Below are 12,447 nucleotides of genomic sequence, written 5' to 3'. Positions count from 1 at the left end.
AGCGTGGGTTTCGTGTTGTGACTGTGTCTAACCGGACGCATCTGTGCGCAACCTTGGCACTCCAGAACGCGGCCTCTGTCTGGCTCTGTCACGCGCAGGAGAGACGGTTTCTGGAATCCCGCCGTCTCCTCCAACCAAGCGTTGCGTCTGGTTATGTAGACGCAGTGAGTCATAACAGGGGCTGACCTGGTGGAGAGAGACTCTGATGCTAGCCAAAATATCGTCTGGAGCCTCAGCTCTCCTCATCCACGGTGGCTCATGGCAGTTCCAGTCCGGGCCAGCTTCCCGCATGGTTCACAGCCGTGGTGAGGCACACCCTGGAGGGGTTTAGATGAATCCCTCATGGCCACCTCCTGGATCCTGGTCACCTCAGACAGACTCCAGCTGGTTGATGACACAGAGGGAGGAAGGGTGTGTGTGTGTGTGTGTGTGTGTGTGTGTGTGTGACTGGAGCCGGCCTCGTCCCAGCCCTGCACAGTCCAGCTGCCGGTCCGACACATGGCTTCACTTCTCAGATGGAGATCTGTGCCGTGGGAGTTGACCACGGTGCCCAAGGCTTGGGTTTTGCCCAGCACACAAACACATAAACACACGCACAACATTGGAATGCAGCTTTCATTAGACCACTGTGTGTGTGTGTGTGCGCACTACTGTCATAAAACACAGAGAATATTAAGGCTGAGTCACAGTGAGGAACACGTAAATAAAACAACAGGCTGGACCTCTGCCTTCAGTCGTGGTATTGGATGATTGATGAAGGCTCCTAGGGAGAGAAAGGATCATCTGAAAGGATCATCTGATCCTCTCTTCCTGCCTCCCATCCTGCCTCCTATCCTGCCTCCTATCCTGCCTCCTATCCTGCCTCCTTTCCTGCCTCCCTGCCTTGTTTCCTTCCATCATCTCTGATGGAGGACAGTGAGATGTACATTTACATTTAGTCATTTAGCAGAAGCTCTTATCCAGAGCGACTTACAGTAAGCACAGGGACATTCCCCCCGTCATTTGGCACGGCGTGGAATCGAACGGGCAACCTTCTGATTACTAGCCCGATTCCCTAACAGCTCAGCAACCTGTGTCCCTGAGATTCTCTCCCACCTTGTCCCTCCCCCCATCGTGCAGAGAGAGGGAGAGGCAGGGGAGAGGCAGGGGAGAGGCAGAGGGAGAGGCAGGGGGCGGATGTAGGGGGCGGAGGTGGGGGCGGAGGCAGGCAGGACAGCTTGCGTGGAGAAAAGGATGTGATCATATTTGGCACTGACTGAGTGGCAGAGGATCAGATAGGGCCAGCCCATAGACTAGTGGCGTCCTGGAGATAAGCCCTGTGTCTTTATGAGAAAACAGCTCCTATCTTTGCATGGCAGGCCCCAATAAACATGGCGGCTGTCTGTCTCTCTGCGACCAGGCTTGTTTTCGTTAAATATATTTTCTGGGCATTTCTGCTGTATTGTGACAGTCAGTTAAGAGTGACGGGAAATGGAAGGGAGAGAGAGAGGGGAGGGGGACATGCAGGAAATGGGTCGAGGCTAGATTTGACCCTGGGCCCCTGCAGTAAGGCCCAGGCCTACGTGGTGTGCACACTGAGGCGGTGAGCCACTGCAGAGCCCTTTTAATAAGACATGTCTGTTCCAACAGTCCTCTCAGACCAAGCTTGTCCTCTGCCTGGACTGAGTTTTAATAAGCTACAACAACAATCTCCAGTTTATTTTCACTTCAGTGTCCAGATAAGAATCTGAGTGAAGGCGCCGACCGTGTCTCCGAGTGGCTGGGCTCTCTGCTGCGTGTACCAGTGGAAATGTTTATCGTGTCAGCAGGGTACAGGGTAATCACTGGGTCCTGTGACACACATGTGAACAGCCTAACTGATGGGGCCTTGTGTGTATTAATAGGCAACTGTGGACATATAAACACTTGTGTTTGTGTTCTGACCACAGCTACATCAGACAGCTCAAATACTCAATACACTCTTTAACACCTCTGGAAGCCTGGCGCTGGACTTAAGAATTCTAATATGTGTGTGTGTGTGTGTTCCTGCAGGTGAACATGACTACAGACCTGGAGGGCAGCGACATGCTGGCTGAGAAGGCTGACAGAAGGGAGTTCATCGACCTGTTGACTAAGATGTTGACCATCGACGCGGACAAGAGGATCACTCCCATCGAGACGCTCAACCATCCGTTTGTTACCATGACGCACCTTCTGGACTTTCCCCACAGCACACAGTATGTCATGGGACCCCTATCACCCATGCTCCTCCCCCTTCCCCCCTCCCCCACCTTCATCACATGATGCCACATCTGTCCAGAAGAGATAGGATTGTCATAACAACCTAATAATACTGTTGAGCAGAATGTAATATCCTGTTTACTCTATATATATCTCGACAATACCCATAACACTTTCTGTCTCTCTCTATCTCTCTCTCTCTCTCTCTCCCTCTCTCCATCTCTCCTTTTCCCTCCCTCCCTCTCTATCTCTCTCTCTCTCTCTGTCTCTCTCTCTCTCTCTCTCTCTCTCTCTCTCACTCTCACTCTCACTCTCTCTCTCTCTCTCTCTCTCTCTCTCTCTCTCTCTCTCTCTCTTCTCCCTGCCCAGTGTGAAGTCCTGCTTCCAGAACATGGACGTGTGTAAGCGCCGTGTGAACATGTATGACACGGTCAACCAGAGCAAGACGCCCTTCCTGGCCCACGTGGCGCCCAGCACGTCCACCAACCTCACCATGACCTTCAACAACCAGCTCAACACTGTGCACACTCAGGTAGGTCTCTGCACAAGCTGCCGCTGGGCTGCTTCTTCTGATCCTCCTGTTAGCGCTCGCTGGAGGTAGCAAGTCAGACAGGGCTCCTAGAGGTTGTGGGCTGCAACTGCAGGTTAAGGAGTCAACAGTGAAAGCCAGTAGCAGCCAGTCAGGCAACAGACAGACAGTAAAAGTAGAAGCCTTAGTGCAGGTCACATGGGACTGCCGTTCTCCTGTTAAAAACTGCTGATTAGAAACACACACTTCCTGGTTCCTGCTTGTCTTGCATTCTAGGGCTTTCAGGCCTCAAGATCCCCTCTCCTCCCCTTCCTCCTCTCCTCCTCCCCTTCCTTATCTCCTCTCCTCCTCCCCTTCCTTCTCTCCTGTCCTCCTCCCCTTCCTTCTCTCCTGTCCTCCTCCCCTTCCTCCTCTCCTCCTCCCTTTCCTCCTCTCCTCTCCTCCTCCCCTTCCTCCTCTCCTCTCCTCCTCCCCTTCCTCCGCTCCGCTCCTCTCCTCCTCCCCTTCCTTCTCTCCTCTCCTCCTCTGTCCCTGTCCTCCCTCCCTCTGAGGGACTGTGAATCTAACCTGCTGACTCTCAGCTTCCTCATGTGGGTGGAGGAGGTTTTTGACGTTGTGCTGAATTACATTTCCAGCTTCTCTCTCTCTCACTCTGCAAACAACCCTGTTTATCGCCAAACGCATCAATGAAACCTAACCCACTCTACTCAACCCGCAACAAAACGTCTGATCCGGGACCCATGGCAATGTCCCCCCCCCCCCCTCCCTGCCCCCCCGCCCAGCCAGGCCTCTCCTCCCCAGGCTCCATGGCATCAATTAGGTACAAAGCATATCAGCTTGGGTCTGTCTCCGGGGCTCACATGAGTCGACACGTTAGCACGGCTCTGTCTGTGATGAAATGCTACAGCCCTGTATCGATTAGCACTCTCCCACGTTATTCATCCAGAACGCCGCCGAATGAAAATGAAAAATGTACGTGTCGGAGCCCCTCCACACAGGCCGTAATGAAAGGCCTGTAATTAGTCCTGGTGTTTTAGCAGCCCTGAGAACATGGGTGTACAGACAGCACTCAGGCGCGTGCTGTGACTCGGGGGGGAGAGAGAGGTTTGTCTGCAGCCAGGGCTGTCTTCTCCCTCCTCGCGTCTTATTGATGCGTCTCCCTGCTCTCCCTGCACGTCGCTGCTGCTGTGGGATGATGTCGGCGGGGGCCGTCTCCGGCAGGATGTACGGATGATGTCAAGGATGAGATACGGAAGATGTCGAGGAGAGAGAGAGATGCTCCATTTGGAGATGAATATAGAGTATAATGGACTGGATGTGCAATATCAATTATATATACTCAATGTTGTTATAGTTTATACTCCTGTGCTTATGCCCCCCCCCCTGCCTCCCTCCCTCCCTCCCTCGCTCCCCGACCCTTCCCCCAGCCCCCTTGCCTCCCTCATGGTTGTGTTTGATCCCATCGTCCCCACAGGCCTCCAGCCTGGCTCCCACCTCCTCCAGCAGTGCCACCCTCTCCCTTGCCAACCCCGATGTCTCCATACTAAACTACCAATCTGCACTCTACCAGCCCTCTTCCATGGCAGCCGCCGTGGCCCAGCGGAGCATGCCCATCCAGCCCGGTGCTCCCCAGCTCTGCACCGCCCGCCCGGACCCCTTCCAGCAGGCCCTCATTGTCTGCCCGCCCGGCTTCCAAGGTAGGCAGTCCACACGGGGGCCCAGGGGGGCCCCAGGGGGGCTTTGTGCTGACTCCAGGCTGCTGGTGTGTGGGCATGCTGGATGATAGATGTATGTTTGCTGCTCGCCCAGAATATATGTCCTCAGGGGGATGACGACACCAGGGCAGCAGTGTGTGCTCCTCGTCACAGGAGAGGCTGGGAGATGCCCTGAGAAGATGAAGAGGCAATTAGTCATGTGGAAGGAATGTTAATATCTATGACTGATGCTTTTTTTTTTTTTTTTTTTTTTTGCCGAGCTGGCATGTTTGTGTTTTCTTAACTTTAAAGGCCTGCAAAAGGTTCAGATGAGGAAGTTCCAGCAGACAGAGGCCTTGCCCTGCGATGCTTCAGTCTGTACTCTTCAGCATGGGAGGAATCCCAAACATCCAGTGTCATTTGGGGATTTGAAGTGGATGGGATGGTGGATAGGACGCAGCCTTTCTGTGTGTTGTGTCGAGGTGTTGTGTTGACAGTGTGTGTGTGTGTGTCTTCAGGGTTGCAGGCCTCCCCATCCAAACACGCTGGCTACTCTGTGCGGATGGAGAACGCGGTTCCCATAGTGACACAGGCCCCAGGGGCCCAGCCATTACAGATCCAGTCTGGACTACTCACACAGGTAGGCTTACTCTCTCTCTCCTCACATCATCTATCTCGCCCTCTCTCTGTCTCGCCCTCTCTCTTTCTCTTTACATCTCTCTCGCCTTACAACTTTCTCTCTCTCTCTCTCTCTTTCCATGCATCTATTTATTTGAGTGGTTTCTCTATAAATAGCTGTCCTCAGTCTGCATGTTAAGGCCAGACAGACAAAGTGGATCTGAATGCAGGAAGGTCAGCAAGGTCCCCCCCCCCCCAACAGCCTTGTGAGGGCTCCTGCAGTGTCTCCTGCAGCCCCTGGCCCCGGCCCAGCTCAGGCCTCACCTCCAGCCCACCCAGGCCGTCTCAGCCCAGGCTTGGGGCTCTTCTCCCTCTGGGTGTTTGTGAAGGACGGGGAGGGTGTCTGGGGGGTGGCCACAGCCAGCCAGCCATGCAAGCAGGCAGGCAGGCATGCTGACGGGCAGCCAGGACCTTTATCTAGAGCAGGAATGCAGAAAATGTGGAAACAATTGGAGAGGGAGAGCCTGGGCTTTCAAAAACCCCAAAATGACAATGGGTTTTTCACCCAGGGAGAGAGGGAGGCGAGGAGAGGCATCGTGGGGCGGAGGGGGGGCTGTGGTGGCAAGGGCCCTGGGAAGAAAAGGCCTTCTAACTGGGTTACCAGCTTGTGGCTGACTGGCCTGTTACACAACACAAGCACCCAGGGAGGGAGGAATGTAGATAGGCGAGGAGAGAGAGAGAGTTGGAGGAGACAGACAGTTAGAGGAGAGAGAGTTAGAGGAGAGAGAGAGAGAGTTAGAGGAGAGAGAGAGAGTTAGAGGATAGAGAGAGAGTTAGAGGATAGAGAGTTAGAGGATAGAGAGTTATAAGAGAGAGAGAGAGAGTTAGAGGAGAGAGAGAGAGTTATAAGAGAGAGAGAGAGTTATAAGAGAGAGAGTTAGAGGATAGAGAGAGAGTTATAAGAGAGAGAGAGTTAGAGGAGAGAGTTAGAGGAGAGAGAGAGTTAGAGGAGAGAGTTAGAGGATAGAGAGAGAGTAAGAGGAAGGTGATGTTGTAAGAGTTTGGCTGCAACAAATACTGGACTGCTTTAATTGTTAATATATGGTGCAAATGGTATTAAAGAAACAACTTATTTGTTTTCACAAAAGGTGCTAATCAGTAGAAGGTCGGGAAGCCATCAGTGTTCCAGACACACACAGGAATATCTCCTGGCATGTTCTAGATGCCTCTTCTGGCGCTGTGCGTCACAGTCATGAGCGACTCCTTTCACAGCAGCCTGAATGGGGCTGTGAATTTAATTAAAACCTGAGCTGCTTTAGCTAATGCTGAAAACATCAGCACGTATACACACACACACACAGACACACACACACACACACACACGTCCACACACACACGTCCACACACAGACAGGAAGATGCAGATGGTCTTTATTAAAGCTCGGTCTTGTCTTCTGTTCTGTGCTTGTGCCCGCGTGTCGGTAAAGTTGTGCACGTTTTCACAGACGTGTTTGCTTCGACGTTCCTACTATCATCACTGTGTGTTTATCTAACGTCACCCATGCTGTCGGTGTGTAGACCTAATAAAAGAATGTTCCGGAAGTGGTCCAGTTTTCACAGAAACAGCTGGCTAGGTTGGTATGTGATGAGATGATGACAGCTGCCCCCCCTCTCTCCCTCCCCCCCCAGCAGGCCTGGCCCAGCGCCCCCCAGCAGATCCTCCTCCCCCCCGCCTGGCAGCAGGTCACGCACACCTCGGTCCAGCACGCCACCGTCCTCCCCGACTCCATGACAACCACGCAGCCCCTCGCCAACTGGAGGTCAGGAACAGCACGCTCTGCTGGGGTTGCCTTCAAGGCAGTCGATCACTTATATGTTTGTAGACGATGTGTTTGTGTGCGTGTGTGTGTGTTTGTGGGTAAGTGTGTATGCGTGTGTGTGTGTAGCGTGCGTGTGTGTGTCTGTTCAGGTTCATTTGGCAGGGGATGTTAGCAGTTCAAAGCTCCCTCTCTCTCTGTGTGTCAGTTAGTGTCCTCAGAGAGACGAGTGGGGCACTTCCTCTGCAGAGCTGCCTGTGTCAGGTCTTCCTGTCCTCCCCCCTCTCTGACCTGCTCTCTCCTTCTCTCCCCCCTCTCTGGCCTGCTCTCTCCTTCTCTCCCCCCTCTCTGACCTGCTCTCTCCTTCTCTCCCCCCTCTCTGACCTGCTCTCTCCTTCTCTCCCCCCTCTCTGACCTGCTCTCTCCTTCTCTCCCCCCCTCTCTGACCTGCTCTCTCCTTCTCTCCCCCCCTCTCTGACCTGCTCTCTCCTTCTCTCCCCCCCTCTCTGACCTGCTCTCTCCTTCTCTCCCCCCTCTCTGACCTGCTCTCTCCTTCTCTCCCCCCTCTCTGACCTGCTCTCTCCTTCTCTCCCCCCTCTCTGACCTGCTCTCTCCTTCTCTCCCCCCCTCTCTGGCCTGCTCTCTCCTTCTCTCCCCCTCTCTGACCTGCTCTCTCCTTCTCTCCCCCCCTCTCTGGCCTGCTCTCTCCTTCTCTCCCCCCCTCTCTGACCTGCTCTCTCCTTCTCTCCCCCCCTCTCTGACCTGCTCTCTCCTTCTCTCCCCCCTCTCTGACCTGCTCTCTCCTTCTCTCCCCCCCTCTCTGACCTGCTCTCTCCTTCTCTCCCCCCCTCTCTGACCTGCTCTCTCCTTCTCTCCCCCCTCTCTGGCCTGCTCTCTCCTTCTCTCCCTCCTTCTCTCTTTCTCCTGCTCCCTACTGATCTCTCTTCACACACTCAATCGGTTTCCTCACTCGCTCTCTCTCTTCATCACCACTCTCTCCACAGCCCTCTCCCCCAGCTCTCCTCCTCTAGTCTTTCTTTGTTTCTCTCCGTTTCCCTCAGTCCCTTCAGCACTTTCTCTGTCCCCGGCCTCCTTTTCTAGTGTGGTGACTAGTTGCCACCTGCAGGACAGTATGAGAAGTACACAGTCGCCTTCACTTTCTGTAGAAGCATCTGTTTCATCTGCAAGATTTATTACAATTTTTCAGGAAAATTCAGACATTTTCATTAAGAAACACTGTCATGCTAACCTGTTACCCTCTTGCCTTTCAGGAACTCACATCCTCATGGCAGCCATTACAATCCCATAATGCAACAGCCAGCCTTGCTGGCTGGTCATGTGACCCTCCCTTCCAACCAGCCTCTGAATGTGGGCGTGGCCCATGTGATGAGGCAACCATCAACCAATAACAACCACTCTTCCTCAAAGAACAAGAAGCAGCATCAGGTGTCTGCCAGGTAAACCAGCAGGCCCAGTCTGACAGACCTCACAAACACTATCACTTTACATTAAGGTTACTTAGAACTACCATGAGAATACATAGCAATACCTAAGGTATCTAGATTCAAAGGAGCTATTATAGGAGTTTTATTTTCAGAAAACTGTTCAGCATCAAGTGTTAGCACGACGTGTAATAAGGCACAGTGCAGTTGAGGACTGTTAAGAGTTAAGTGGGGAAGTTGAAGGTTGTGTTGCCAAAACAAGATCAGTGTGAACTTCCACTTACCCGTGGAAAACCCAACCTCCCCCATACCAAGTTCCGCATGTGCTGCTAAACCATTATGCTGCATAGCAGTTCCTATGTACTTACAGTGTTGATGCTTTAGGTATTTCTATGTATTTACATGGCAGTTAATGTAAAGTGTTGCCTATGAATGTGTACACCGTGTAAATGTCTCTCTGTCATGCTGGACAATCTCTCACCTGCGTTCCCCCCCCCCCTCTTATCTGCCGTCTCCCCCCCTCTTATCTGCGGTCTCCCCCCCTCTTATCTGCGGTCTCCCCCCCTCTTATCTGCGGTCTCCCCCCCCCCTCTCTCCCCCCAGAAACATGTCGGCCTACGAGGTGTCGTCCTCCCAGGCGGTGCTCTCTCCCCAGCGCTCCAAGCGGGTGAAGGAGAACACGCCCCCTCGCTGCGCCGTGCTGCAGAACGGCTCCGGCTGCGGGGGAGGGGGCTGGGGCGGAGGAGGGGGAGGAGGAGGGGGGGAAGCGGAGCAGGCCTCCAGCACCACGAGAGACCCCCCTCACCAGAGCCAACACCACCACCACCATCACCACGGCCCCAGGCAGACCATCGTCATCCCCGACACGCCCAGCCCCGCCGTCAGCATCATCACCATCAGCAGCGACACAGACGACGACGACGACCACAAACAGACCAATCACAGGTCAGACACTGGACCGGCGAAACGCTCAGTGGAAATACACCAACACGCAAGCTGAAACGTCATACAGAAAAACTGGATAAAATTGTCGACTCCTGCAACAGGAAGTGTTACCCTAACCCTTGTTTACTTCCTGGTTCTTGCAGCTCTTCCTCCAAGCACAGGAAGAACGTCATCAGCTGTGTGACTGTGCGGGACTCCCCGGACTCGGACTCCTCCTGCAACAACAGCCCGTATGCCGTGGAAACGCGCCCCGGCAACAACAACAACAACAGCTACGAGTCCAAGGCGCCCCTGCTGGACAACTGCAGCAGCAACGGAAACCCCCGCTCCATCATTATCCCCCCTCTGAAGAGCCAGTCCGGAGAGCTGCTTAGCGCATGCGAGCGGCTGATGCCAGGTGAGGGGTCTGGAGACGTCATGTCCTCCATGGGTCCAGGAAAAAAACGATTCACATTTGAATCGCGATTCAGTCTTCTTAGCAATTCGAATACATTTTTTGAATCGATTCGTGATCCCCAAGAATTGATTTGAATGGAATTGTGAGGAACCAAAAGATTCCCACCCTTGGGTATAGCACTCGAGGATGGGTCTGGCTGGGCGGTAGAGCGTTGGATTGCAGCTCAAGAGGTTGCCAGTTCAAATCCCTCCTCTGTATACTGCTTTGTATAAAGGTGTTTGCTAAATTAATATAACGTAGTACATTATGTAAGAATATAGTTTGGAACACTCGATGGCTTGACTTACGTTTTGCTGCCCTGGTTTTTATTTTTAATGTTCAGATGCAATGAACCATCAGAACTCCGCCTACAAGTTTAAGTCCTCCAATGGCATGGTGGCTGCTAACAACCACCTGTCTGGGGGGGTGTCTGGGGGCGGGGCCTACCGCCAGCAGCGCACCGGGCCACACCCCTTTCAGCAGCAGCCTCTCAATCTGAGCCAGGTATGGAGAGAGCATGTAAGAGCCCCTACGTACACCGTTACACTACACACACACACACACCTGTATTACCTGTTTACAATCACACTTTTACACTACACACACACACCTGTAGCAAGTTAATCTAACACCAGGAGGGTGGTGATGATGATGACAAGTGAACCTATATAAACAGTGAATGACTAAATGAACACTGCTAGTGAAACATGTACCTTACATTAGCTTCATGTGAGTGAGACTCTCGTCTGTGTCCTTCCTGTGTGTGTGGACTGCCCAGGCCCAGCAGCACATGGTAGCGGAGCGTAACGGAGGCCATCGGCGCCAGCAAGCCTACATCACCCCCACCATCACCGCCCAGGCCCCTTACACCTTCCACCACAACAGCCCCTCCCACACCGCCAACGTGCACCCCCACCTGACCGCCACCCACCTGCCCGGCCAGACCCACCTCTACACCTACACCACGCCAGCGGCCTTGGGCTCAACCGGAACCGTGGCTCACCTGGTGGCGTCCCAGGGCTCCGCCCGGCACGCCGTCCAGCACAGCAGCTACCCAGGGGGCATCGTCCACCAGGTGCCTGTCAGCATGGGCCACGGCGTGCTGCCCTCGCCCACCCTCCACCACAGCCAGTACCAGGCCCAGTTTGGCCACCAGACATACATCAGCGCCTCCCCTGCCTCCACAGTCTACACTGGATACCCCCTGAGCCCTACCAAGGTCAACCAGTACCCTTACCTCTAAAGCCCTCACACTGGAGCCCGGGACCCAGCACTGCTGCTTAACCCCCTCACCCACCACCTAGCACCCCTCACCCACCACCTAGCACCCCTCACCCACCACCTAGCACCCCTCACCCACCACCCAGCACCCAGCACCCCTCACCCCCGCCCAGCCACCTCTACTCTCCCTCCCTCCCTCCCTCCCACCACCCTGCCAGATAAACACCTGCAGTCCTAATCAAACTCTCTCGTTTCACTTGAAGATGAACGACAAAGAGGAATAGAGAGGAAGAGGAAAGGTTCAGCCTCTCTAAGGACAAGGAGGAGGGGGATTTTTAAGAGGACAGTTCAGTCATTTTTCTTTCTTTCAATCCATCTTTTTCACCTTGAAAGGGCCAGTTTTGCGTTCTTCTTCTCTACCATTTACATTTCTCAAAACGAAAGGAATTCAAAATGAAAGTCACGTTTTTTGTTCTACAGCAAGGTCTCCTAAACGGACCTTTCGAAAGAGACGGAGAGATGGCGGTTTTCTGATCATTTCGTTTCATTTTGTTTTCCCCTCTGGAGCTGGGAACTGACAGTCCGCCAGGGGTCCCTTCCTGGAGGAGCCCCAAGACACTTGGAAGAAGGTGAAATACGGAAACCTGCTGCTCTTTAAAGAAAAAAAAATGTTGATGGCCTTGAACTGTCTTATACATTTCCAAATAATTTGCTGGTGTATGTGGGGGCGGGGCGAGGAACCCCAGCCCCTCCCACCCTTCCCTCTTTAGCAGACAGCTGGAGGAAGTTTCTGGAAATATAAGCGATGAAAAGACTTAACTTTCTTGTGTATTTATAGGTATTTTACCTCTTTGTTTTCACCTTAAGAGCCCTTCAGTTCAACTAGGTAGGAAGGTGTCTTAGCAGGGACCCGTCTTTACAATGTAGCAGTCTGCACCCCTTTATTTTATTGAACAACTTGTTTTCTGATACCAATAGAACCCATTCGCTTCTTCTTGTTTCAATGTGATTGCACAAAGTGGGTATAATAACATAGGCATGTACAACGTGATTGTCTGTGTGTGCGCGTGCTACTGTCGGCCAGATTTCGTGTGTAGTCCATCTCCCCCAAGCCCTGTGCAGTCCAATGTTGTGTTCACACCAAAAGCTAATTATTCGCGGGAATTAAACGAATTTTATAGTCGTCGACCATGTCCGAAATGACTGCTATAAACAAATACGAAGTAGTGTCGTATGGCAGAGGATGCCCAGAGACAGCTACAATACTCTTGCCCTCCATTACTTCTAAAATGTCAATTTTTTAGCAGACGCTTTTATCCAAAGCGACTTCCAAGAGACATCTCAACATTGATAAACTTTTGCTCGGGTTGAACATCTTCAACGCCAAGCTATAGACGCGAGTGTTTGCATAGACTTTACATGTAATATCGTCGCTTTGCTTGGCGTTCAGTGTGAACACAGCATTAGGTTTGAGCGTCGTCCCCGTAGTGCCTTACATATAACCACAGTTTACTGGGCCTGGACCC

At 52.9% G+C, this 12,447-nt stretch overlaps 1 protein-coding gene across 1 annotated transcript in view; it reads left to right on the top strand.

The window, feature by feature from the left end:
- Positions 1-11,669, top strand: part of hipk2 (homeodomain interacting protein kinase 2) — a 50,091-nt gene extending 38,422 nt beyond the window's left edge. The window contains exons 6-15 of the mRNA XM_084672327.1: positions 2,032-2,216; positions 2,590-2,752; positions 4,224-4,446; positions 4,962-5,083; positions 6,750-6,880; positions 8,149-8,334; positions 8,923-9,264; positions 9,408-9,661; positions 10,044-10,219; positions 10,479-11,669. Coding sequence (XP_084528453.1) covers positions 2,032-2,216; positions 2,590-2,752; positions 4,224-4,446; positions 4,962-5,083; positions 6,750-6,880; positions 8,149-8,334; positions 8,923-9,264; positions 9,408-9,661; positions 10,044-10,219; positions 10,479-10,943 — 2,247 coding nt within the window. The 3' untranslated portion in view covers positions 10,944-11,669. The remainder of the gene's footprint in view (positions 1-2,031; positions 2,217-2,589; positions 2,753-4,223; positions 4,447-4,961; positions 5,084-6,749; positions 6,881-8,148; positions 8,335-8,922; positions 9,265-9,407; positions 9,662-10,043; positions 10,220-10,478) is intronic.
- The last annotated feature ends 778 nt before the right edge of the window (positions 11,670-12,447 follow it).

The sequence above is a fragment of the Hypomesus nipponensis genome, chromosome 14 (genome assembly GCF_054491055.1).
Source record: "Hypomesus nipponensis isolate SF chromosome 14, ASM5449105v1, whole genome shotgun sequence".
NCBI classification, from domain to species: domain Eukaryota; kingdom Metazoa; phylum Chordata; class Actinopteri; order Osmeriformes; family Osmeridae; genus Hypomesus; species Hypomesus nipponensis.
The sequence above is the reverse complement of the archived record's forward strand: the minus strand, read 5'-3'. Positions and strand labels throughout refer to the sequence as shown.